General features: G+C 53.0%; 12 protein-coding genes across 12 annotated transcripts; 7 read left to right on the top strand and 5 right to left on the bottom strand.

Moving 5' to 3' along the window:
• Positions 1-99: 99 nt before the first annotated feature.
• SAICODRAFT_33125 (kinase-like protein) lies at positions 100-1,962 on the bottom strand (the record flags this gene model as incomplete). Its single annotated transcript, XM_019168264.1, has 2 exons — positions 100-1,762; positions 1,817-1,962. The coding sequence occupies 2 exons, from the start codon at positions 1,960-1,962 to the stop codon at positions 100-102; spliced, it is 1,809 nt and encodes a 602-aa protein (XP_019026869.1).
• Positions 1,963-2,205: 243 nt separating this feature from the next.
• On the bottom strand, positions 2,206-5,403 carry SAICODRAFT_4979 (uncharacterized protein; the record flags this gene model as incomplete). Its single annotated transcript, XM_019168980.1, has 3 exons — positions 2,206-2,523; positions 2,578-5,060; positions 5,115-5,403. The coding sequence occupies 3 exons, from the start codon at positions 5,401-5,403 to the stop codon at positions 2,206-2,208; spliced, it is 3,090 nt and encodes a 1,029-aa protein (XP_019026868.1).
• A 280-nt stretch (positions 5,404-5,683) lies between these two features.
• On the bottom strand, positions 5,684-6,546 carry SAICODRAFT_151158 (YER102Wp-like protein). Its single transcript, XM_019165551.1, has 3 exons — positions 6,421-6,546; positions 6,118-6,363; positions 5,684-6,058 (listed from the first exon to the last, which is right to left on the bottom strand). Exons 2-3 carry the CDS (start codon positions 6,355-6,357, stop codon positions 5,699-5,701), a joined length of 600 nt encoding a protein of 199 aa, XP_019026867.1. The 5' UTR covers positions 6,358-6,363; positions 6,421-6,546; the 3' UTR covers positions 5,684-5,698.
• Positions 6,547-6,603: 57 nt separating this feature from the next.
• SAICODRAFT_33123 (transcriptional coactivator/pterin dehydratase) lies at positions 6,604-7,497 on the top strand (the record flags this gene model as incomplete). Its single annotated transcript, XM_019168263.1, has 3 exons — positions 6,604-6,645; positions 6,724-6,897; positions 6,955-7,497. The coding sequence occupies 3 exons, from the start codon at positions 6,604-6,606 to the stop codon at positions 7,495-7,497; spliced, it is 759 nt and encodes a 252-aa protein (XP_019026866.1).
• Positions 7,498-8,399: 902 nt separating this feature from the next.
• SAICODRAFT_23124 (uncharacterized protein) lies at positions 8,400-9,768 on the bottom strand (the record flags this gene model as incomplete). Its single annotated transcript, XM_019166673.1, has 2 exons — positions 8,400-9,184; positions 9,237-9,768. 2 exons carry the CDS (start codon positions 9,766-9,768, stop codon positions 8,400-8,402), a joined length of 1,317 nt encoding a protein of 438 aa, XP_019026865.1.
• Positions 9,769-11,462: 1,694 nt separating this feature from the next.
• Positions 11,463-12,596, top strand: SAICODRAFT_33122 (alpha/beta-hydrolase; the record flags this gene model as incomplete). Its single annotated transcript, XM_019168262.1, has 2 exons — positions 11,463-12,359; positions 12,579-12,596. 2 exons carry the CDS (start codon positions 11,463-11,465, stop codon positions 12,594-12,596), a joined length of 915 nt encoding a protein of 304 aa, XP_019026864.1.
• On the top strand, positions 12,562-15,176 carry SAICODRAFT_16794 (uncharacterized protein; the record flags this gene model as incomplete). The annotated part of the gene is made up of 7 exons (XM_019165698.1): positions 12,562-12,735; positions 12,788-13,140; positions 13,194-13,607; positions 13,659-13,832; positions 14,329-14,517; positions 14,594-14,929; positions 14,988-15,176. Exons 1-7 carry the CDS (start codon positions 12,609-12,611, stop codon positions 15,174-15,176), a joined length of 1,782 nt encoding a protein of 593 aa, XP_019026863.1. The 5' UTR covers positions 12,562-12,608.
• A 229-nt stretch (positions 15,177-15,405) lies between these two features.
• SAICODRAFT_87916 (ribose-phosphate pyrophosphokinase) lies at positions 15,406-16,635 on the top strand. The gene is made up of 3 exons (XM_019171525.1): positions 15,406-15,588; positions 15,644-15,786; positions 15,839-16,635. Exons 1-3 carry the CDS (start codon positions 15,558-15,560, stop codon positions 16,625-16,627), a joined length of 963 nt encoding a protein of 320 aa, XP_019026862.1. The 5' UTR covers positions 15,406-15,557; the 3' UTR covers positions 16,628-16,635.
• Positions 16,636-16,958: 323 nt separating this feature from the next.
• Positions 16,959-18,188, top strand: SAICODRAFT_16792 (26S protease regulatory subunit 8; the record flags this gene model as incomplete). The annotated part of the gene is made up of 2 exons (XM_019165697.1): positions 16,959-17,173; positions 17,229-18,188. Exons 1-2 carry the CDS (start codon positions 16,970-16,972, stop codon positions 18,186-18,188), a joined length of 1,164 nt encoding a protein of 387 aa, XP_019026861.1. The 5' UTR covers positions 16,959-16,969.
• A 556-nt stretch (positions 18,189-18,744) lies between these two features.
• On the top strand, positions 18,745-20,050 carry SAICODRAFT_63734 (uncharacterized protein). Its single transcript, XM_019170014.1, has 5 exons — positions 18,745-19,270; positions 19,336-19,481; positions 19,533-19,634; positions 19,685-19,770; positions 19,836-20,050. Exons 1-5 carry the CDS (start codon positions 18,764-18,766, stop codon positions 20,018-20,020), a joined length of 1,026 nt encoding a protein of 341 aa, XP_019026860.1. The 5' UTR covers positions 18,745-18,763; the 3' UTR covers positions 20,021-20,050.
• A 750-nt stretch (positions 20,051-20,800) lies between these two features.
• On the top strand, positions 20,801-23,642 carry SAICODRAFT_51957 (uncharacterized protein; the record flags this gene model as incomplete). The annotated part of the gene is made up of 3 exons (XM_019169112.1): positions 20,801-20,923; positions 20,982-21,609; positions 21,664-23,642. The coding sequence occupies 3 exons, from the start codon at positions 20,801-20,803 to the stop codon at positions 23,640-23,642; spliced, it is 2,730 nt and encodes a 909-aa protein (XP_019026859.1).
• A 65-nt stretch (positions 23,643-23,707) lies between these two features.
• On the bottom strand, positions 23,708-24,636 carry SAICODRAFT_52572 (uncharacterized protein; the record flags this gene model as incomplete). Its single annotated transcript, XM_019169150.1, has 3 exons — positions 23,708-24,060; positions 24,117-24,480; positions 24,544-24,636. The coding sequence occupies 3 exons, from the start codon at positions 24,634-24,636 to the stop codon at positions 23,708-23,710; spliced, it is 810 nt and encodes a 269-aa protein (XP_019026858.1).
• Positions 24,637-24,676: the final 40 nt, after the last annotated feature.

Raw genomic sequence — 24,676 nt, 5'->3', positions numbered from 1 at the left:
TCAATGGTCATTATCATATTCAACAAGAGGAATCTCATGACGATACGCCTGCCTCTATCCATCCCGCCAAGAAACCCCCGTGACGTCCCGTCTGCACCATCAACGCCTCGAACTCGATTTAACCTCTCCCGTCCATCCCGGAATATTCTGTCCGCAAGACCCAAGCGGCACATCCACGTTCTTCCCCTCCATAGCCTTTGCATCCCTCAACCACGGATGATTACTCATTCCTCCAGCATCAGCCCTCCGCTCCGGATTAATCTCCAACATCGGCAACAGAAAGCTCGCAAACTCCTCCGCCTGCTCCTTCGTGAAATGATATTTGTCGCCGAGAACGTCGGAGAGTTCCCAGTGTTTCAGTTTGTGAATCTTGCGGAGCTCTCCTTTTTGGTTGAAGATTTCCTTTGAGTACTTGCCGGCTAGTGCGATGTGTCGTGGCAGCCTGCCGAGAAGCTCAATGATTTGAGCGACGTGGTCGTCGTCTTTCCTGTACTTCTTCGACCCTTCCTGTGGGTCAAACAAATAATCACCAGTCTCGAGCTCGAACGTCATACACGCCATACTCCACATGTCCGTACTCGCACCCCACTTCGATCCCAAAATAACCTCGGGCGACCTATACTGCCTCGTTTGGATATCGTTCGTAAAATGATGGTGCGTCCAGCATGCATTACCGAGATCTGCAATCTTGACGGTGATGAATTCTGGGTCAGCGGATGCTGACGTGGGGCTGCGAACAATGTCATTGGAGCCGGAGTTGCGATCCAGGGATATCTCTGAGACTTCGCGTTCGAGTGCATCCGCTGTCTGTTCTCGCACATGGTGCTCCGGCACGTTCAACGACACCGCATCAGAAGCTTGCCTCTTCCTCTCCGCCACCATCTGGCTATTCGACCTCGACTCCTCCAAATCACTGGTTGCACTCGTAAACCCACTCCCTGGGAACCCCGATGGAGGCGTAGAGAGTGCCGGACTAGGCAACGGTCGACTTCCAGTAATCACCCTCTTTGGTCTCTGTCTCCTTCCATCCGCGCCCGGGGGCGCTCCCCTTCCTAATCTTCCCTTTTCCTTCTCAGACTCGCTCATGATCATTCTCGTGACGCGCTCTACGTCCTCGATGGCGATCAAGACGTTCTCTGGCTTCAAGTCGGTGTGAATGACACCGCATTCACGATGAAGGTAGTCGAGACCGAGTAAGACTTGCTTCGTGATCTGCTTGACAAGATGAGTAGGGACACCGCGGTGGTTGTAACGCTTTATCAGTCCAAGCAAGTTCTCGCCTAGCACCTCAAAAACCATGCAAATATGCGTTCCGTTAGGTCCACGATGCTCGAAATGATCCAATAGCGAGACTACATGCGCCCGTCCGGGGTGATCCGGGTTCGACTCCACGATCCTGTTCAACAACTTGATCTCATCGATCGCCGTCTCCGTATAGTGCTCCGCAGACCTGACGACCTTCAGCGCGACGTGTCGATCGTACGTCTTGTCGTGACACAACCACACTGTCGAGAAGTGTCCCCATCCCAATTTGCGAACGACGGTATACCGCCCGTCACGGTATGTCTCTCCAATCTGTACCGGGTGATATCCGCCCTTCTTGTAATCCTCGAGATCTTCCTCGTCGCCGGAGACGCCTTCATCTTCATCTGAGGAGTACTCGGGCGCGCGGTTGTGGTGCTGGTTGGAATGGCTATGGGTATGATAGAATGTCGCCTTGGTGTGATCCAGCGGTGAGATGACGGAATAAGGTGATGGCTCTCTGCACAAAACGCGTCAACATATACATCGAGCATACATTCGCACTCCCACTTACGTGCTTCCAAACGGATCAGTAGAATACGTCGTCCCGCCATTATTGGTAACAATAGGCTGCAAATCCTGCCCCTTTCTCCGTTTCTTCGTCGCGCCCAGCGCTTTTGCCTTGGCAATAGCGGCAGCCTTCACTCGTTCACTGGCCATTGACTATAAATGTGCAGCTGGTATCGCGGTCGAGGATTATTACTTTTCTTCCAGATCTCCAGGGCTCGTAGACTTCGCGCGACGAGACGCACAAGCCTCCCGGGTCCAATTGCGTCGATGCGGCACATGACATGAACATACACGCACCGGAAATGGCAACCGATTTTCACATGTTGTCAATGGGATGAAGTTTCTATGAACTGGGTATTGATATTATCAATCATTGTATCTGAATAAACTGACTTATAGTTCCGTCTCGACCGCGACGCATCTCTGTTCCTCCTCCGTGGAAAAGTCCAGTAATGAGCCAATGATGGGAATCATCATATGCCGTTGCTCCTTCCGCAGCAAAAACTGCATCAGTACTGCCTTCATGTATTCCCGGTCGATGACAGGGCTGTCAGCGTACTCCTGAATATGGACATTCTGCTTCCCCTTGCCGTTGGCGGACGATGACGAACCTGCCTGGTCAGATGATGAGGATCCACCAGCCCCAGACGATGATCCTTCACCGGCGGGGTGTTGCATCTCCTTCAGTCGTTGCAGTTCATTCATGGTATTCTGTAGTTTCCCACGGTTAGCCGGCACCTTGTGAAACACTGGACTTAAACTTACCTGATAAGACTTTTGCAAATCCTCGAACCTTCTCCGAGACTCCTCCGCATTGTTCTTCAATGATACCTGGTACTGTTCCAACTGCCTCAACTCGTTCTCAGCCTCAGTCCTCGACGTCTCCAAGTTCTCTAAGAGCTTCTTCGACTCATCCCTCTCCCTCATGACTTCCTCAACCTTCTTAGCCGCTTCGTCCTTGTCCTTCTTGAGGTTCTCAATCGTGCTCAAACAATCAGCATGCACCTCCTGACTCTTCTTCAACGCAGCCTCAACATCGCCCAACTTCCTCTTCACCTCCTCCAACTCCTTCCCCTTCTTACGTCCCGCCTGCGCGAGCTCTTCCTCGGCCTTATCCCGCTCCTCCAGCGCGGCCTTCAATTTCGCCTCCAACTCCTCAACCTTACCGGATTGGTTCGATTCGGCGTCAGCAACAAGTCGGCGCATACTCTCCGCTTCCTGCGCACGCTCCTGCAACAACCTATGGGCCTCCGCCAACTCCTCCTCAGCAGCCTCGCAGCGCTCCTTGGCTTCGCGTGCTTGGTGAGTAAGCTCCGTAGTCTGCTCCCTCAGAGAATCCATCAACGACTGAGTTGAATCATACTTTGCAGCGTTAACCTGCAACTCCTCCTGGAGCTCATCACGTTCACTCGTGAGCGCGGAACGAACATTCTCCAATGACGTGACTCTCTCACGAAGAGTCCTAACCTCTTTCGACGCATTCTCACGATCACGCTCAGCACGTTCACGCGCTCCCCTCTGGTCCTTGAGTGCAGACTGCACAATCGTTAACTCCTTATCCAATTCCTTCGCCTGAGTCTCCTTCTGGTTAAGCGACTTCTTCACCCTCTCTAACTCCTTCTCCGTGCTGGACAACTTATCCCGGACGGTTTTCACCTCCGCCCTGAGATCTCTCTCACTCTTCTCCACCTTCGCCATCTTCTGTTGGACGTCTGTCAACTGCTCCTTCTCCGCGGCGTGCGTCGATGCCTCCTCCCTCAGCTTCTCCAACTCAGTAATGGCGTTTGCCATGGACGTCTTAGCCGCATTGATCTCATCCTCACGGCCCTGAGCGAGCTCCTTGCTATCGTCCAGCTCCTTCCCCAAGATGTTGAGGTGCTGAGAAAGTGCATCGCGCTCGTCCTCCACAGCCTTGAGCGTCTCCTCACCAAGATCAGCCTGCTGCTTCGCCTTCTTCGCCTCATCCTCAGCTGTCTTCAATTTCGCTTCCAACTCCTCCACCTTTCTTGTCGTATCGCCTCCCTTCGCCTTGATCTCCTCAACCTCCTCCTTCGCAGCAACAAGTTCATCCCTTGCCACATCCCTCTCCGCAACAACCACCTTGATCTTCTTCCTTGCCTCAACCAACTCCCCTCCGACATTCTTCAACATCTCCTTCGTCTCCTCAACTTCATCCGCAGTCGTCGAGAACGCACTCAACTTCTCCTCAGCGCTGACCTTGTCTTTGCGTGCCTGGTCAAGCAAGTTCTGCAATCCGCCCAAGATGCTTCTCAACTTTCCTTCCTTCTCCTGAAGTTCCTTGACCTTCTCATTCTTCTGCGTCAACTGTGTCTTCAAGTCCTGAGTGTCCTCGGGGGCAGGCGCTGGAGACGCAGGCTCCTCGACCATCTCACTAACCTTCTCCGCCTTCTCCACCTCCTCGCCACCATTCGCCTGCGCACCCCCCTTCTTCCCCTTCTTCTTCTTCTTTTTCTTGTTTGAACCGCTGGTAGGTACCGTAGGCGTAGTAGGACTATCCGGCTGTACTGTCTCGCTGCTCGCACCAGTGCCGGGCATCTCCTCGTCCTTCGCAGTCTCCGACGCGCCCGCATTCCGCCAAATACCGACCTCCTTCTTCAGCTGCTCGCATTCAGCCTCGAGTTCGGCGATTTTGCTGTTCTTGGCCTGTAAGTCCGCCCTAATGCTCTTCTTGGATTGGTCGGCTGAAGAGAGCTTCGTAGCGATTTCCTCCGTCAAGGTTTCATTTGCGGACTGCGCGCGATCAAGACGAGCAAGAAGACCAGTACGCTCAGCTTCGAGACCGATGACCTTCCTCTTCAGGTCCGTGGCCTCTGCTTCAGCGCCCTTAGCCTTACCCAAGTCCGCTCTCACGCCCTCGAGTTCAGCCTTCAATGCATCCCTCTCCTCCTCGACCTCCTTAACCTTTGCCTCAACATCCTCCTTGCCCTCTCCTGTCTCAGGGGGCTTTTCGGCGACCAACTCCGCGATCTTGTCGTTTAGTTTGTCGATCTCCTCGGCGTGCTTGTGTCCCTCCTCTACCATCTTCGCCCTAACGTCGTCGCGTTCCTTCGTGATTTTCTTCAGTTCTTCCATGACCATGTCGGAGCGAAGAGTAATGTTGTTAAGATACTCTCGGAATGCATCGACGTCTGAGATGGAAGAGACGGGTGTGATCTCTTGGAGGGCTTTCTCGAATGCCGAGACAGCTGTTGATCGGGAAGATGTCTGTTTGTATGCGTTGACGAGGGCTGTACCCCATCGATTAGATCTTCTATTGAGTCATCTGGTCATCGTCTACGCACCTGGATATCTCGTCTCAAACTTCTCCAACTTCCTCAATTTCCTCCTAACTTCCGCGTTCAGCCCCTCCTCTTCTTCCTTCATCCCCTCGCCCTCAGCACCTTCCTCCTCCTCATCCTCACTTACGTCGAACACAATGTCCTCCCTCTCCATACTACCCCGGTGCTCAATCTGCAGCGACGTTCGTCCCGTCGTGGACTCAGCATGTCCAGCCTTGGCAACACCCTGCTGTAAACGCTGTTGCAGACCTTGCTGCGAGGCATTAAAGTTTTCTTTTAGTTTTGCGAACATTGCGCCAGGTGATGCTATTGCTTTGGGATCGCAATTGACGCTGAGGCCTTGGGAGTTTGCTGTTGATGGTCGTAATCTCGGAGTTGGACGGGTATGCATGGTTCAAGCACCGCCAAGCGTAGGCATCTGGGGTAACGTAGACATGGACCTTTTAGGAGATTTACAAAGGAACGAGGGACAATGACGTTTACAAGGGCAATCGAAGACGAGTAGACACCAAGAAAGATGATATTTTAGGCGATAACCCAAAGCAAGAAGAACTCTGAACTCCTTTCCGATCGTGGATATATATCACTTATTTCTTCTGGATCTTACGGAGGTAGTGCTGCAACTCCTCACCCTCAAGGACGTAACCATCGGCACGGCCGGACTGTCCGGGGCGGGAAGAGATGCAAGCGTACAAACGACCGTTACCGAACTGGTTGGCGACGGAGGTCTCGACCTTAGCAGTCTTGGTACGCTCAGCGAACTTGCGCTCGACGTGCTTGGAACGCTGAACGGGCTCAACGGTCTGGGCAGCCTGCTTCTTACCGAGGGTCTGTCCGTAGTGAGCCTCGTACCACTGACGGAAGGGAGTGGCATCGATCTGGACGATGGCGGACTTGGTGAGGGTGTTGGTGCGGATCAACTCGTTGTTGGAAGGGTGGAAGACGACCTGTACCGTTCTTGTAAGCAAGATTGCTTGTGAACATCCAGACGTCAAGGGACACATACACCGATGATACGGGTCTTCTTGGCGACACCCTCGGATCCCCAGGAGAAGTTACCGGAGTCCAAGCGGAGAGCACGGAACTTGCGGTTACCACCACGGACACGGACCTCGTGAACGCGCTTGGGGCCGATACGGGTGTTGGCGGCCTGACGACCAAGCTCGAACTTTCTCTTCTTGCGGTACTGGGCGCGCTTGGCACCAGTCTCAGAGCGCTTGTGGCGGGAGTCACGAGAGATACCCATCTTTTACTGTTCCATGTATGTTAGATGACAACTGGTCCCTCCAACAGCATACGCGGTACTCACCTTGGTGGAACGGTCGGGGGATGTCGAATCGGTCAGGCCTTCACCAGACCAAATTTCGCGGCGAAGTGTGGTCCCCTCCCCAGCCACACTGAGGCGGTGAGAAGTGCTGTGCGCGGGTTAACCCTACCGTACCCTGACCGAATCTACGTTACAGGTACCTGGTAACCCCAATATACGACGGAGATGCTGCGCCCTCTTTTGAAGTCTCTGTTTCGCCGTCAGGGCGTACGAACTGTTCCCGCCGTTCAACTCGATGCCCCTAAAGTCGTCGCTGCTCCGATCCCAATCGCGAGGTTGGAGAAGCTGTACGCGAAGGGGTGGAAGGGCGTGTCGATGTCTGAGCCGATTGAAGGAATGGTGCATGTGAAAGCTCTTGAACGTACCTTCGCATTCTCAAATTTCTCTACCGCGTTCGCTTTCATGACGAGGGTTGCCCTCCAGTGCGAGAAGTATAATCACCATCCTCAATGGACCAACGTGAGTCACTATACTGCTTGTGAGACAGAACGCAAGCTGACGAAGATTGCGGTGTAGTCAAGAGGCTGGAACACGATAACTATTACTTGGACGACCGATGATGCTGGAGGCGCCGTGACCGAGAAAGATTTGATGGCAGCAAAGCGCTGTTCGACATATGCTGCCCAGATGGGAGAGGTGACGCCGGCGACTGTCGATGAGTCTGTACCTCAAGAAACGGACCCAACCAGCGCGTTGTATAACACGCATGACGGGGAACTCTCTCGCTCTGCTGACAACGATCATGGGCGGTCAGTTACCAACAAGCGTCAGGAGTCTGTGATGCCACCTGCCACTGAGGATACCAGCAAAGTGTCCACACCCAGCCAGTACACAGCCAACCAATCACCCCCCAAGCAGCACGCACCCAAGGCGAACGCACCCAAGCTGTTGAATTACAGTGCGTCACAGGAACGCAAAGACCGGATATTCGGAATCCTTGATGACATGAAGAAGACATACGGTAACCCGACTACTGCAGGCCGTGAGCATAATGAGAGTGCAGCCATCAAGCCTCAGGTCACCAAGAGCGACATCAGCGAAGACACAACGACATTATGAGGCAGCTGCCACAAAGCATAGGCGTTGGATATATTTCTGATAATGCGGGACAATTTACCACCGATACCCCATTTTACCTCTACGAGTACATGATCACATATTTAATCGATATCGAGGTTGAAGATTCATACTGTCACAGCACTGTTATGCAAGACAGCAAGCTTCGGTAGATCACATGAACTTACGTTCAGAGGACGAGCATGTCTTCTCCATATGCCGGATCATTGCTTTTGCGGGTAGGGTGAACAGAACGCGACATGGCTGACCATCGAGCTCATGCAAAACCATCATGGGCATCAATTTGCCAATCGTGGGATAGACCAAGGACAAGTACCTAATCCAACACTTGCAATTCCTTCGGTCTTCCTATCTTGGATGCTGCTATAGTAGTATACAGTACGGGTATCACTTCTCAATCGCAATTGAATGACCGCGCATTGCAATTGCATTCAAATCCCCACGGTAATCTGCACGTGCATGAGCAGTAGATTGACAATGTTGAGGCCGGGCTCAGGATGAGCACTCCAGCTCAGTATAGCTGCTGCGACAGGCTACAGCTGCTACAGGGTCTCCATCTACATCAAGCACCCTCATCATCAGGATTTAGCTATCGTCTTCACACACGCGACCGCGCTCTCGTGATGCTCATGACAAAGCCCAATATCCAATTCACTGCCTAAACGTCACGACTAAAGACAAACGCTATGCTCCGGCCGTCCTCCAGTCATCCGAGAATCCCAGGTATCCCTCTTGTCTTTCTCTTTCATTCACATAATCGTCGTATACCATATCATAATCGTACACTGAGCCGTTATTGTACACAGGATTCCCTTCAAAAAGCTTATCCCATGGCCACATCCCTTCACATGCAAATATCGTACACACCTCTCATTCGTCCCCGTTTAGCTCCTCTCCCCCCTCAACCTCCTATTCTCCTCCTCCAACTCCCTCACCCTTTCCTTCAGCACCTCAAACTCCGACGCCTTACTCTCCAAATCCCTAACATATTTCTCTCTCCTAACTCTGAACGCCTTTTGCGCCGCCCTATTCTGCGCAGCCCTCTTCGTGTTCGACGGGTGTTTTTGGAGAGAGGGTGTTCGAGTCTGTGAGCCGGAATGCGAGTGGGAGTGGGAAGAGGTGTGGGAGAGGGGGATTGGAGGGTAGTCGGGGGATGCGGCGGAGGTTAAGGAGAGGGAGCCGGAGGTTGAGCGGGAGTGGCCGTATCCGCTGTGCATACCAGCGGCATAGATCTCTCTTCCCTCGCCGACGCCGACACCTCTAGGCGCACTCGTCATTGGAGGAGGCGAGGGCGTTGACGTCACGCTCCGAGAATACTCCCTACTCCCTGTCGCCGTCGATGTTCCTTCCCTGCTCCCGGGTCCCAGTTGGTTGAATGCTTGTCCGACTTGTGCCACAGCAGCACTACCACCGTTATTCGTGGAGGCGGTAGTGACACCCGTGGGAGGGAGTGGGTATGGCGATAGCTGCAATGGCATCGGTGGTGGAAGCTGGATTGGGCCTGGATGGGGTCGATGGCCATGGTGGTGCTGGTGACCGTGATTCTGTGCATATGTGTGTAACGGTGGTTGAGTCTGGAAAGGGTTGGGTGGGCCAGTTGTGCTAAGAGGAGGAGGGTTCATGGGTGCCTGGAGGCTCTGCGGGGGGTTGAAGCCGTAGCTTGATCCTGCTGTCCATTTTCGTCAGCATACATCCCACAGAAAAGACCGTTAACAACATACGCATTTCTGCTTTGGGTGTTGGGAGATCATATGGGTTTGGTAGGAGCCCCGTCCCACTCATCATCCCGTGACCTCCAAACGTCCCGCTCGATACTGCTAAGTTCGCCTGCCCATACGTCGACTGTCCCTCCAACTCTCCATACCCATAGTTTCCCTGGACCTGCCCGACTCTCAACGGCCCTACATCTCCAAACCTCCCTCCTCCTCCACTTGCCGTCGGCCCCGTCCCCGTCCCACCCGGCAACGCATTTAAAGTGTTGTTCGATGGGGGCACCCAAGTCGTACTCAGCGGCTGTATCGGGGGTGCAAAATTCGGAATTGGAGGAAATGGATCAGGATTATATGCTGGCTGTTGTGGCCCCGTACCAGGACCCGGGAAAGGCTGCCCTCCTCCCCCCATTCCCACAAAAGCCTGCGGAAGCGGAATGGGAGGCGGAAGGCCCTGCTGTTGCTGGTGCGAAGGATGTGAAGGAGGAGCGCTCGATATCGGGAATCTCTCATTCGTGATCGGATTTGCAGTCTGGTCGTTCATGACATGGTCAATTGCAAGAGCGTCGTGTTTACATCTACGACAAGAGGTAGGAGGTATAAGCTATGTGTTTATGGGAGGTTCGGGCTAGGGAGGAGAGAGGGACGGGTAGAGGCATTGGTTTCGTCTGTTGATGAGGTCAGAAATGCTCGCGTGCTGCAGTGACGTCGGATGTGCGCGCGGGACACGTGCATGAAACCTATGAAGCTCCAAGTCGAAAAGAGCGGGGCAGAATGGACGCTGAAACACACTGATTCGATAGACAGGGTTAAGCGTCTATCTTTCAAATGCCGAGGTCTTCAAGAAGGGGGTTCACGGACGCGGGGAGAGGGATACCTCGGTCTCGGACGAATCACGGTTGTTAGGTCAGCAGACAATCGCAAACTCGCCTGTATCTTTCCCGCTTCTCGATTGTCAGAGGTGATCGCTACTTTATCACATGCATATGAACGGCAGATCCCGTCTTTCGCGGAAGGTCTACAAGGATCCAGGTGCGGCCGTTACCCATTTGCCGGTTCTTCAAGCAGCTGGCCATGGCCTGGTTGTCAACGCGTAGGGCCTTTATAGAGATGACCCTTGTCCCGTTGAAGTCCTTAAGAGGAGCTGCCCTGAAGAGTTGTATGAAGCGCGACAGTATGTAACTCTAATCCATGTAATCTTGAAAAACTGTGTGGGGTCAATTGGGTTTCCCGGAGATCATTTGGTCAGCGGCGGACGCGCGTGCAAGTCAAGTCGGCCTTCCTCCCGAATACGAAGACGCGCGAGACTTGACTCCAATTGGAGCTCGGGGAGTTTGTGTGATCTTTCTGGAAGGACCATGCGATTGGTCTGGTGTAACATGGGATTAGTACGGGTGGATCAGGTTTCGAGGAGGCTCCACTGCACGTTCGCTTCCCGTCCAGGTGACAGCTGCACTATATCAACCCGTTCAAAGCTGACTAATGGGCTCTACCGTCTTTTGCCTATGTACACCTAAGCCAGCATCTATGAACCCGATGGGCCGATCTGACGGCTCGCTGACAGCCTCATAGAAGTTCGTCTCAAAACTCGGGGCGTAACCCAACTTCCATGTCTCCAGCTGCACGTCGGATGCACGTATCCGTCCTGTTAACCGTAACGAATGAATATCGCATGAAAGCAACTTCGTCGGATGAAGATACGCTACAGAGCCTCCCGTCTCCCGAGATTATGCTGAATCTTGAAAACTCGTACGACTTTTGGCGATGTAGGGAGCTTACTTCAAGCCCACAGCCGCCGTCTCAGGTGTGTCACAGGCGCCAGACCCGTGGGAACACACTCTCGTGGTGGTCTCGGACTTTATTCACGCGGGAGCTGGGGTATAGGGCCCTCCGAGACATCTGTGTTACTAGTGAGTGTTGTTCGGATGTTTATTGCTTCCGGGGGCTTAGAGTTTTGGTGACTTAGGCCGTCGTCCCTTCGAGTGATCAACCGGGGCAACGCGCGCGTGGGACTTTCGAGTGAACCACGAGTTCATGTCGATCTGAAGACTCTGTGTGGTCTGTTGGCAGTAAACTCGTTGATGCCATACCCTCACCAATTGACCATGGAATGACGTCATGCGGAGACCGGGGTTGCGCACGCTGTCGGGCAAACCATTTCAACGACAGAACTCTGCAATTGCACCCTGATCAACCTTTCTCCCCATTCCACTCTACGTTCAATCAATTCTGATCGCCATGTCCGGCCAATCTTTCGACACCTCGCGCTGGACCTCCCGCAAAGTCCTAATCGCCGGAATTCCCTCCACCCCCTCCGAAGTCCTCATTGCCTACACCTCCTGCCCTCCCCCTCCCTCTGTCACACAAAAGGGTACAATTATCCTCATCCACGGATTTCCACAAACGTCTTATCAGTTTCGACATGTCATTGGTCCGTTGAGCGAGGCGGGGTATTTTGTTGTTGCGCCGGATTATAGGGGCGCGGGTGATTCGAGTAAGCCGCGGGATGGTTACGAGAAGAGCAGGATGGCCGAGGATATCTATGAGCTCGTTACCAAGAACTTGGGGATCAAGGAGAAAGTGCATATAGTGGGCCACGATATCGGTGGAATGGTAGCACACGCGTACGCTACCCGCTTCGCTGAACATACCGCCTCTGTCACAGTCGGCGAGTTTCCGTTACCAGGGACGAAGACGTATGAGGAGGCGATTAGGAATGAACCTGCGTTGTGGCATTTCCATTTCCATTGGCAGACTGATTTACCGGAGTTGCTGACGCAGGGACGGGAGAGGCAGTATATCAAGCACTTTTACGACCGTCTCGGGGTTAACTCCCGTGCTATTAGCCCGACTGATGTTGATGTCTACGCGGGGATGTTCGAGAAAGCTGGTGCGATGAGGGCTGGGTTCGACGTCTATCGTGCTTTCCATAAGGATGCGGAGGAGAACAAGGCGTGGTTGAAGGAGAATGGGAAGTGTACCGTTCCGTGTATGTCATTGTGTGGAGGTGAGAGTGGGTTGGCGGAAATTGCGCCGAAGGAGTTTGAGGAGGTTTATGAGGGGTTTGAGGTGGCGACTGTGGAGGGGAGTGGGCATTGGTGTGCGGAGGAGAATCCGCAGGATTTCGTGAAGAAGGTACTTGGATTTGTTGAAAAGCATCCGGCTTAACTCGTTATTTCACTGATACCACTTCAGTCGTCAAAATCAAAACAACTTTCCTAAATTTGGTGCTGAGTGGGAACTTTCCCGTTCGAACCTCTCATACAGTCGCTTTCCATTCTCGGCAAGCGCATCTTCCTGCACGGCGTAGAACTTAGGAATAAACAACAGAACCTCCACAAAAGTCGTCGCTAGCATTCATCCAATACTTGATAGGGATCAAAGATGAATCGAACGGCAGAGTCCCCGATGGATTTCCAGTATGAGCATGGTACGCCGGCGGATCCAAATAGTCCGTGGCGGACGGCTGCTATGCAGAATTCTCTGGTTGCTTTGGAGCAGGGTCGGAAACGTATGCGTTGCCTCGAGGTCTTGGTTGAGTGGTTACTGATGAAATGATATAGGACCGTTGGGTTTCGGAGGTGACGCATTCAACACCCCATCAAAAGTCCCACAAAGCAATGGCAACGGGTTCAACGCACCCACCGCCCCATTCCTTTTTAACACCCCACAAACCATCCCTCATACCCGGCAAACACTCGCACAACCTCCGGCGCCTGAGGCAGATATGGACGATACCCCCGGTGCGGATGGCGGAGATGAGACGGATATGACACCCGTTGAGAGGGAGGAGAAGCTCAGGAAGGGTAAGAAGGGGAAGGTTGCGGATGGGGCGTTGAGGAAGGTCAAGAAGAGACGGGAGGGGGGACGGGAGAAGAGGTTTTGGAAGGGGGAGGAGAAGGAGAATGATAGTGAGGTTCGTTGTCACTTATGGGGGATCAAGGTGATTTGTACTAATGAGTGGGACAGAGTGGGGACGACGCCACGATGTTGTACACACCGCAGGCTCAACTTGCCGGACCGCGATGGTCTCTTGATCCCGATCATATCACGACATGGCTACAGTTCTTCTTCAACCTTCTTCTGGTTGCGATTCCGATTTACCTTTTTTACGCTCTCTACACGACCATCATTCATGACGTGGACCTCAAAATTGAGGAGTATTCGAGCGAGATTCTGGCAGAGATGGCATTGTGCACGAAGGAGTACCTGGACAACCATTGTTCGATGGCTCAAAGGCCTCCGGCATTGGAAGGGGCATGTAATGCGTGGGAGCGGTGCATGAACCGGGATCCGACTGTAGTTGGCCGGGCCAGGGTTGGCGCGGAGACGTTTGCAGAGATTGTGAACAGCTTCGTGGAGCCAATCTCCTACAAGACGATGGTAAGTCAAGGTTCAGCCTTGTATCGACGAAGCTAACATTTCGATTTACAGATCTTTGGATTACTTGTTATACTCGGCTCGGCCTTTTTGTCAAACGTTGCATTCGGTTTCTTCAGGCAGAAAGCACAGCAGCATCACCAGACGCAGCATCACACAGTGTACACCCAACCCATGATGATCGCACCCCAATACAGAGGACACGAACGAAGCAGGAGTGTCAAGAGAGTCGGATATCATTGAAAGAATCTTACCATAGGCATTTCCTCCGAATCGATGATTTAACCCCCAATTGACTTTCCTGGTTAAACCCTAATCATTATCGCGCGCGAGTCCCAATGGGGTAGTCCCATACATTGCGGTTGTCAGGGGCAATGGAGGACTCGTGGCTGGTGCAGCAGGTGAATTTGCGCGTGCCGAAGTCGTAAAGTTCTTGCTTCGACTCGACCTCAGTACGCCCAAGGCCAGCCCATTGTCCAGCAACCATGAAGGTTCGTTGAGGTGTAAGGGAGTGGAATTGCTTTGTGTAGTTTTATTTGCGGTAGCTGTTGCTTGCTGTTCGGCGGAGGAGCTGGGTTTGGTCCGTTGTGTCGGGTGGTGCGACAGGATTGGATTCGGCTTTTTCGGCGACGGTGATCGACTCGATTTCGTTCAGATCTACCAGACAGTTCACTCTTTTCCTATCCTCTTTTCTGTGGTGGACGTTTGCTAACGAGCGTCCTAGCTTAACATCGCCTACCCCGCCAACGGCACCCAGAAGCTCATCGACATCGACGATGAGCGTCGCCTCCGTGTCTTCATGGAGAAGCGCATGGGTGCCGAGGTTCCCGGTGACTCCGTTGGAGACGAGTTCAAGGGCTACGTCTTCAAGATCACCGGTGGAAACGACAAGCAGGGTTTCCCCATGAAGCAGGTGTGCAAGGATCCGCTCCTGTGGACTATTTGTTCGCAAATACGTCTGTGCCACCGCTAACAATGCTTCTATATAGGGTGTTCTCCACCCCTCCCGTGTCAGGCTTTTGTTGTCCAAGGGACACTCTTGCTACCGTCCCCGCCGTGAGGGTGAGAGGAAGCGCAAGTCCGTCCGTGGATGCATCGTCGCCATGGACTTGTCCGTTCTCTCCCTCGTTGTCGTCAAGCAGGGTGAGGCCGACATCCCCGGATTGACCGACACCACCGTTCCCAAGCGTCTCGGCCCCAAGCGTGCCTCCAAGATCCGCAAGTTCTTCAACTTGTCCAAGGAGGACGATGTCCGCAAGTTTGTCATCCGCCGCGAGGTCCAGCCCAAGAACGCCGAGAAGAAGGCCTACACCAAGGCCCCCAAGGTTTGGGCCCTTATATGACCATTACTACACACAGATCGCTGACAGGCTTGCACAACAGATCCAGCGTCTTGTTACCCCCCGCACCCTCCAGCACAAGCGCCACAGGCTCGCTCTCAAGCGCAGAAGGGCTGAGGCCCAGAAGGAGGCCGCTTCCGCTTACGCTGACCTCCTCACCAAGCGTGTTACTGAGGCCAAGGACCGCAAGGCTGCCACCAAGGCTCGCCGTGCTTCCTCCATGCGCAAGTAGATTCTGGGATTCTCTCTTTTTGGGATGTCATAGCTTCTTGTCGTACCTTGGGCATTAGGAAAATAAAAATGGGTTGCTCTTAATACCGTTTCCATACCGCCTTAATTCCTTCGTAACTGCACTCTCCTCATCGGAACGCCCTTCAACCTTCTGTGAGCGCTCAGGGACGACCGCACGTGCATTAGCCAAATTTTGGAACGCGGAGAGTGAAGCTCAGAGAAATCGACGCAGTACGAACAGTCCGTTCTACACGGCCAAGGAAAGCCCTGATCCGCTTGTGATCAGTCAAGAGACGTCCATTCGACCCTATACTTAGACCCATTCATCCAAGGAGAGTTCCGCGAAACCGTGACGACGGCACATCACATATAAACGGCAGACATGGCATCAAACTCGATCAAGATCTTTGCAGGTCAGTTGGATGGTTAGGGGTAGCTTGGGGGTGAATGCTGATCGAGATTGAACAGGCAACAGCCACTATGACCTTGCCAAGTTGGTCGCTGAGCGTCTTGGGTTGAACCTGTCAAAGGTCAATGTGTTGAAGTACTCGAACCAGGAGACCGCGGTCACGATCGGAGAGTCCGTGCGTGATGAGGATGTGTTCATTATCGTACGTTCGGTCGTATAATGACTGAGGTCATCGGACTGACGAGTGGCTACAGCAATCCGGCTCTGGCGAGATCAACGACAACTTGATGGAGCTCCTTATCATGGTCAATGCCTGCAAGACCGCCTCTGCACGAAGGATCACGGCCGTTATCCCCTGTTTCCCCTATGCCCGTCAAGACAAGAAGGACAAGTCGCGTGCACCCATCACTGCCCGTCTCGTCGCCAACATGCTCCAGACCGCCGGTTGCAACCACGTCATCACCATGGACCTCCACGCTTCCCAAATCCAGGGTTTCTTCAACGTCCCGGTCGACAACCTGTATGCCGAGCCCTCGACACTGAGATATATCCGCGAAGAACTGGATTACAAGAATGCTATCATTGTCTCCCCAGATGCTGGTGGTGCGAAACGTGCGACCGCTATTGCGGATCGGTTGGATATCGGGTTTGCGTTGATTCACAAGGAGAGACAAAAGGCGAATGAGGTGTCGCGTATGGTGTTGGTTGGAGACGTTAGGGGCAAGATTGCGATTTTGGTGGATGATATGGCGGATACTTGTGGTACTCTTGCCCTCGCCGCCAAAACTTTGACGACGAACGGAGCGAAGGAGGTTTATGCGATCGTTACTCATGGTATCCTTTCTGGAAAGGCTATCCAGAGGATCAACGAGAGTGATTTGACGAAGGTCGTCGTGACCAATACCGTACCGCACGAGGACAAGAAAGCCATCTGCCCTAAACTCGCGACGGTCAACATCGCACCTACATTGGCTGAGGCGATCAGGAGGACGCACAACGGAGAGAGTGTTTCGTTTTTGTTTAGCAATGCACCATCGTCATAATTGGGATTAAGTCGACATTGATATCGAGGGAGTTTTTGTGTTTTCTTTTTTTGGTTTTATGTTTGGTTTTACGCATTGAATGTCATGTAAAGTATGACAGGATGAAGATATAAGACATGTCTCCAGACGAGACACGAAAATGAGGATTACGTTTTACATTGCTCCTTGTCCATTTCGTTGCTGTTGTCCTTGTCATTGCGTCCTCACGTCGTCGAGGGTGCTTCGAATCTGGGGCAGCTCGGTCACGTGCCTAACTCGAGCGCCTACGTAACCAAGCGCTTGCGTCGACTCCCAAACCTCAAACACCAAAGGAAACAATTGCATTCAGTCCCAGCAATTGCAATGCACTACTTCCCGCAAAAGGTAGAAGAGGCGGAGCTCCAAATCGCCGAGAAGACACAAAACCTCCGTCGTCTCGAGGCTCAGCGCAATGCACTCAATGCTAAGGTTAGGTTGTTGAGGGAGGAGTTGCAGTTGCTTCAGGAGCCGGGGTCGTATGTTGGTGAGATTGTGAAGGTTATGGGAAAGAAGAAGGCACTTGTTAAGGTTTGTCAGCTGCTGGTTCATTGTCATGTTATGACTACTAACGGTTGGCAAACAGGTCCATCCCGAAGGCAAATATGTGGTTGATATCGCGCCTGATATTGATGTGAAGACACTTCTCCCGACACAGCGTGTTTCGCTCCGTTCGGATAACTACCAACTGCAAAAGGTTCTGCCAAAGAAGGTCGACCCCCTCGTGTCCCTCATGATGGTCGAGAAGGTCCCGGATTCGACATACGATATGGTCGGTGGATTGGAGAAGCAGATTAAGGAGATTAAGGAAGTCATTGAGTTGCCAGTCAAGCACCCAGAATTGTTCGAGTCCTTGGGTATTGCGCAGCCGAAGGGTGTATTGCTCTACGGTCCCCCAGGAACTGGAAAGACGTTGTTGGCGCGTGCGGTGGCACATCATACCGATTGTCGATTTATCCGTGTCAGTGGTTCGGAGTTGGTACAGAAGTACATCGGAGAGGGATCCAGGATGGTTCGAGAGTTGTTCGTGATGGCGCGTGAGCATGCACCGAGTATTATCTTCATGGATGAGATTGATTCTATTGGATCGAGTCGTACGGAGGGTGGTGGTGGAGGTGGTGATTCAGAGGTGCAGAGGACGATGTTGGAGTTGCTTAACCAACTTGATGGATTCGAGCCTACGAAGAACATCAAAGTCATCATGGCGACAAACCGTATCGACATCCTCGACCCAGCTCTCCTCCGCCCCGGCCGTATCGACCGCAAAATCGAATTCCCACCCCCGACTGTCGAAGCCCGCGCCGACATTCTCCGTATCCACTCCCGCAAGATGAACCTCACCCGTGGTATCAACCTCCGTACCATTGCTGAGAAGTTATCGGGTGCGAGTGGAGCTGAGGTTAAGGGTGTGTGTACTGAGGCGGGTATGTATGCGTTGAGGGAGAGGAGGGTACATGTTACGCAGGAGGACTTTGAGATGGCTGTTGCGAAGATTTTGGCGAGGAGTGAGGATAGGGATGTTAGTAAGCAGAGGTTGTTTAAGTAGAGCAGTAGCGATCAGGTGAAGAGAGGTGCATACCGGTATTCCATTGAATTGATGTTGTTGCTAGTATAAAGAGCTACGCATTGTAATCAGTTCATGAATGTGCTTTTCTATCTGCTATCCTACTTCGCAGCTTTTACCAAGCATATACGCAGCATACGGGGTCCTGGGATTTCCCACGCCCCTGGCAGATTACGCACGGACCTCTCCATCCGACCTCAATCTACCACCACTATACGAGACGTTATTGGAGCTCAACTCCATCCCTCCTGCCAATTCGTCAACCTCAACCCAGTGCTGTGCGCAATAGTGATTGTCACCCATGGCAGCTCCCCGTCGGAAACCATTGCCGCCAGCATCTCTCCCACCTCTCCTCAGTCCACGCCTGAGCACTCCAAGGACTTCGACTGCTGCGAGGTATATGCCACCCGTATCGCCGCCCGTGCCCGAGGAACATCTCCCTAGAGCCGTGTTCGCTCCTGATCCCTTCCCAGTGGTACAAGCTCGAACCTTGCCTTGCATATCATCGAGTGTATGCTAATTGGAAGCTGGGAGAACAGAGTCATGCTAAAGATATCATGGGAGGAAGGGAACAGTTCCCGGTTGAGAATGAATGGAATGTTCGGCCGAGGGCGCCTGCGAGGTATAGTTATGAGAAAGGACCGGTAACGGTTGTGAGGCAGAGGTATGCGCCGGATGAGTATGATGAGGAGAATCTGGCGCTTGTAGGTGCTAAGGAGGATGATGGCGATATCGGACTTTACTCTCCTGCCTCCCCACCTCCTCGCCCTGGTTCCGGGGCGCATGACCCAAAAAAATGGAACAAAGTCCGGCAAATCGAAATCGAAGCTGGTCTGTTTGAACCAGGTCGTGAGTTCGGCCAGTTTGTCCGCGCAGAGGAAGATGGGACGACGAACTCTGCACGTTATCGGAATTTAGTGGAGAGGGATCGCGAGCAGTGGGGAAGGGAGCGGAGAGAAGCGTTAGTTAGGGCTGGACCGCCGAGTCAGAGGAGGATGTGGTTTCGCGTCGTGGAGTTGTTAGCGAGTGTGTTGGGGTTTGTCATGATTGCTGGTGCTGGGACGGTCAGCAGCTCCCACTCTATTTCATTTCATTTCAAAAAACTGATGCTGATTTGGGTTGCTAACAGATCACAGGGAAAGAGTATCCGCTCGCGTCGAAGGAACCGTTGTACATCCTGATTTGTGTGAGTTTGTTCTCGATTGCGGTTACGACGTGCTTTTTGGTGATATACTGTTTGAGAAGGTACAAAGGGAGGGAGAAACTGAGTCGATGGTAGTACAAGAAGTAGAATTAACCATGCTGTATGCTGACTTTTGTCTACAGGATTTATACCGGGCTTGACTTTCTTGCGGTGTTGTTTTGGAGGGTTACGCTGTATTGGCTGATTTTGGGGAGTGCGAGTTGTCCGTCTGATGGTGGAAGTTGGTAAGTGAGAGATATCATAATTTGTCAGCTCGACGCTCATAGCGATATAGGTGCTATTGTTACGATACTTCGTTGGGGTTCGGGTGCATGGTTCTCCTCATGTCGTTGATTTCCTTTGGCTTCGACATCACTGGTGGTATGTTCCTCTCCTCTCCTCTCCTCTCCTCTCCTCTTCATCCTACCATCACTAACAATGGACAGGCTGCTGTATGGAGGAACGAGCAAGGAAGAAGGCGTTGAAAGAAGGTGGTGTGCCTGGAAGCAGCCTATATTCCCACGGCTCCCAGGCACGGATGGAGTATCTCATGGCGATGCCGGCAATACCGATGATGAGCAGAGGCCCGTCGTACCAGGTCGTTCCAATGGCATACCCAGGGACGTATTAGATGTCACGAATAAAGGGAGTAATTACGTAGCTTATGTTATTAAGTTGCATTGGGTTGCATCTCACGACGCGTCCATGCACGCACGACCTGTACGCTGTGTTTCGGCCGCTGAAGCCGAGGGACCCAACCACTCTCTATCCTTTACCGCCAATGAGTCGCCTGAAGCACGGCGAGAGCTTTGCGAGTGAAGCCAGTTTCCAGAGTGCCGTCACTCACCAATCCTCTACCTCGGAAACCTCCAACGTCGACGCTGACACTCCACACGCTTCGCCAAGCTTGAGAGAAGAGGAGACTGAGTACGAGTGGCCTGAGATTGTTACTCCTGTTGCTGAACGCGAAAGGCCACAGATGCCGCCGTCTGAGGATAGCATGGAGAGCACTCCGACTCTGCGGCCCACGGTGCGGCAACAGAGTAGTACACCTGCTCCGTCTCATTCGGCTTCTGGGTCAGCGAGTTCATCACGGTCTACACCGGCTCGTACACAAGGTGACGTTGAACGTGCTCCAAGTGTGGAGAGCACCGCGAGTAACCACACCATTCGCCGTCGTAACCCCATGAGTCGCCGTACGACCCAACGTTTAGTATCCCATGGTTCTCATTATGGACACTTCTCGGCTGAGGATGATGAGATGGAAGTCATGGCAGCACTCGAACGACAAAGGAGTCACGAGAGCCGACGAGTGGGTGGGGTTAGTAGGAGGAGTATCCGTGGCATGAGGTCGTATACAGGCAGCAGCTTGAGGGCGGGGATTACTGACGAAGAACCCGATGCGGATGATATGGATAACGATGCAGCGGATGCGATTGGGTTGCAGGAGGAAGTCGTGGATGAGATTCCTGAGATTGAGATGGAGCAGGGGGAGCTGAGTGATACCGGCTCTGATGCCTCTTTTACTCTGAAGGTAAGCTCCCGGTAATAGCTGACCTCAACTTTGCTCTTTGACTAACGATTTCTTATAGGACCGACAAAATGCCATTAACAAAACCCACCCGTTCGGTATCCGGATCTGGAAACCCGCTATCTACAAGAAAATTCGTTCTGTCCAAGCCCGCGCCGAAGGCGACATCCATTCCGCCCCCGGTCTCCGTCACCGCTTCTCTATCTTCAACATCCTCTGGACTCTATTTTTCGGATGGTGGTTAGCTATCATCTGCATGGTCGCAAGTATTAGCTGCTACCTTCTCTGCTTCTCCCGCAGCGGCGTTCGGTACGGAAAAGTCTTTTGGGGATTAGCCCGATACCTCATGTTCCCCTTTGGCCGCTTCGTCGATCTCGAACCCGACGAGGCATATGCGGAAGAAGACGAGGGCGAGGGACAATCTATCTCCGAGTTCGAACGGTATGGGTGGGATAGGGATATCGATGATCTCGAGAATGGACACCGAGAGCCGGGGGCGAGGAGTATCATTGGGAGACACAGGGATTCGTTCGAGAGTACCTCTGAGACGGATTCACTGTTGCGGGCACATCGGAATCGAAGGAGGAGGAGGAGTGAGGCGCAGGTTAGGGGGCAGAGGAGGATGTTTGGGAGGGGCAAGTGGAGTTTGGGACGGATTGTGTTTTATCTTTGGTTTTACATCTTGATCGGTGGGTCCACCATACCTTGATTGTGATTGTTCATGACTGACTGGTGACTTGCAGCTCCGCTTCTTCTGCTTGTGAGCATGGTGTGTTGGATGGGTGTGTTCACGATTCCGATGAGTAAGGTGACTTACCTTCTCTTTGCGCATCTTCGTCGTCACCCGCTCTCGTTGTCATTCCATTCTGATCTCGGCGAGGTGGGGAAACCGGGTTCGCCGTCTGCGTCGGTTCTCGTGTGTACGTACAATGCGGTCGGGCTGGGATACTACAAGTACACCGTCGACGGCACAAACATCTTCTTCGTCAACCTCATGTTCGTCGTCTTCTTCACCATCGTCGACGACTACTTCATCGGACCCTGGTCCGGACATTCGACTTGGGTTTCCTCCCCTGCTGTCATCTTCTCGTTGGCGTTGGTGAGTGTCATCCCACTTGCGTATTTTGTCGGGCAAGCTGTTGCTTCGATTTCGGCACAGTCGTCAATGGGGATGGGTGCGGCGATCAACGCGTTCTTCGGATCTTTGGTGGAGATTTTCTTGTATTGCGTTGCGTTGAATCAAGGAAAGGCGCAGATTACAGAGGGAAGTATCGTTGGGAGTGTGTTGGCTGGTGTTTTACTCATGCCTGGAACTTCCATGTGTGCTGGTGCGCTCAGGCGGAAGACACAACGATTCAACGCCAAGTCGGCGGGAGTGACTTCGACGATGTTACTGTTTGCCGTGGTAGCAGCCTTCGCACCAACCCTCTTCTACCAGATTTACGGCACGTACGAACTCAAATGCGGACCCTGCAAGCACAAAAACCTCGACTGCCAACGCTGTTTCTTCGATCAATCCGATGCGCTCTCCGATCCCTTCTACCAGCACTCCGTCAAGCCATTCACGTACCTGTGTGCGGTCTGTCTAGTCTTGTCATATGCGATTGGGTTGTGGTTCACGCTGCGTACACACGCGAAGCAGATTTGGCAGATGCCGATTGAGGGCGAGAGGAGGGGTGATCACATGCGGGATTCGATTATTACGCTGCCGCCGGCGCCGCAGGATGGGGGTCATTCCCATGGTGACAGGCCACATGCAACGAGGAGTACGTCGTTTATCCGGGATTCGGCGGTGTATAAACGGGCTATGCCGGCGATTCAGTCGTTGTTGAGTCCGTATCGGCATGCGGTTGAGGGAGATCTGTCTGGTGATGCTTCCGGGAGTTCGCCTCGTGCGTCTGGTGAGGTTAACGGTGAACGGAGACCTTCGTTGATTCAGGGATTGAGTCCGGAGGATAACTTGAATCTTGCGAGGAATGTTGCGGAGGTCGCTGCGACGGCCGCAGCGTTGACGATTCATACTCAGCAGCAGAGTGGGACGCATCATCGTCCTTCGCCTGCGCGACACCAAACTCGCCCGACGTCGTATTCCTATGGGAATGCGTTGGACGATTTCCCTGAGGATGCGGAACCGGGACATGGGGGGCACGATGCACCTAACTGGTCGAAGACGAAGTCTGCGGTTATCTTGTTGAGTGCGACAATTCTCTATGCCATCATTGCCGAGATCCTCGTGGACACCGTTGATGTTGTTCTCGAACACGTTCGGATTGACGAGAAGTTCCTCGGGTTCACGCTCTTTGCGCTGGTACCGAACACGACAGAATTCTTGAACGCAATCTCCTTCGCCGTGAACGGCAACGCCGCCCTTTCAATGGAAATCGGCTCCGCGTACGCGCTCCAAGTCTGTCTCCTCCAAATCCCGGCTCTCGTCGCCTACTCCGCCTTCACCAACTACGGCCGCATAGAATCCGCATCATCCACCTTTTCCCTGATTTTCCCGCGCTGGGACTTGGTGTGTGTTATCCTGAGTGTGTTTTTGTTGAGTTATGTGCATGGGGAGGGAAAGAGTAATTATTTCAAGGGGAGTATTTTGGTGTTGGGGTATGTTGTGATGAGTTTTGGGTTTTATGCTACGCCGAGTGATGCGCATTCGTATGGGCCTTTTGAAATTCTTAGGGGGCCTGCGATACTCATGCAAGGTGGTGGTGGTGAGCCGTAGTGTATCAGGAGGGGATGCATATCATTTGATATCTAGCTTGAGCATGCCACATATGATCTATCTCATCATCGTGCCTTCTCCGTCTCGGCTGTTCGCTTCTTGAGCTCATCCATCTCCTCCTTCGTTTTCCTCTTGCCAAACAACAAACTCCCAACCCTAACATTCGTACTCCCCATCCTAATCGCCTCCTCGAAATCACTCGACATGCCCATACTCAACCCCAGTTCCACTCCCAACTCTTTACTAATCTGATCTCGAACACTTACTAGGGTTTTGAAGTCGGGGTTCTCTTCGGAGGAGGAGAGGGAGTTTGAGCGGGATCCGATTGTCATGAGGCCGGACAGAGTGAGGGAGGGGCAGGAGTTGTGGATGTGGCGGCAGAGGGCGTGGGCTTCCGGGGGTTCGACGCCGGATTTGCCTATGATCACACTGTCAGCGGTCCTGCCCACGGTGATCAGGAAGAGGGATACACACTTTCTTCACCACTCGTATTGACCTGCACGTAAACCCTCAACCTTGCCCACTTTTTCCCCTCCTCCCCTACCTCTCCCTTCCCCTCCAATACACTCCTTCGTCCTTTCTCCAATGCATCCGCCTTCTTCACCGTATCAACCGTCTCCACACTCCACAGATTCCGAATCTGGGACGCGAGGTTCTTGCATTTATTTGTTTGGAGGGCACCTTGGAAGTGCCAGTGGATATCGGCGGGGAGGAGGGATGATTTGTGAAGGAGTTCTTGGAGGTAGTTTTCCCCGAAGTGGAGTTGGCGGTGGGGAGAGGAGTAGAGGAGTTGGAGGTCGGAGGGGGGCATGTATTTTGAGACTGCGACGAGGGTTACCTCGAGATCATATTAGTAGGTGGAGGAGAGGAGAGGAGAGAAAAGAGAGAGATGGGAGCGTACCGGTCGCCCGTTCGCGGCTTTGTCCACTCGTGCTTGTACTTCCGCCAAGTTCTCTTGCAGATCCGCAACGCGTCTCGGATCCACGCTGATCATATCCAGGCCGGCTGTTGATGATGACATAGCTCTCCTCAAA

This window comes from Saitoella complicata, assembly GCF_001661265.1.
Source record: "Saitoella complicata NRRL Y-17804 unplaced genomic scaffold SAICOscaffold_2, whole genome shotgun sequence".
NCBI classification, from domain to species: Eukaryota; Fungi; Ascomycota; class Saitoellomycetes; order Saitoellales; family Saitoellaceae; genus Saitoella; species Saitoella complicata.
This window is presented reverse-complemented; position numbering and strand designations above follow the sequence as displayed.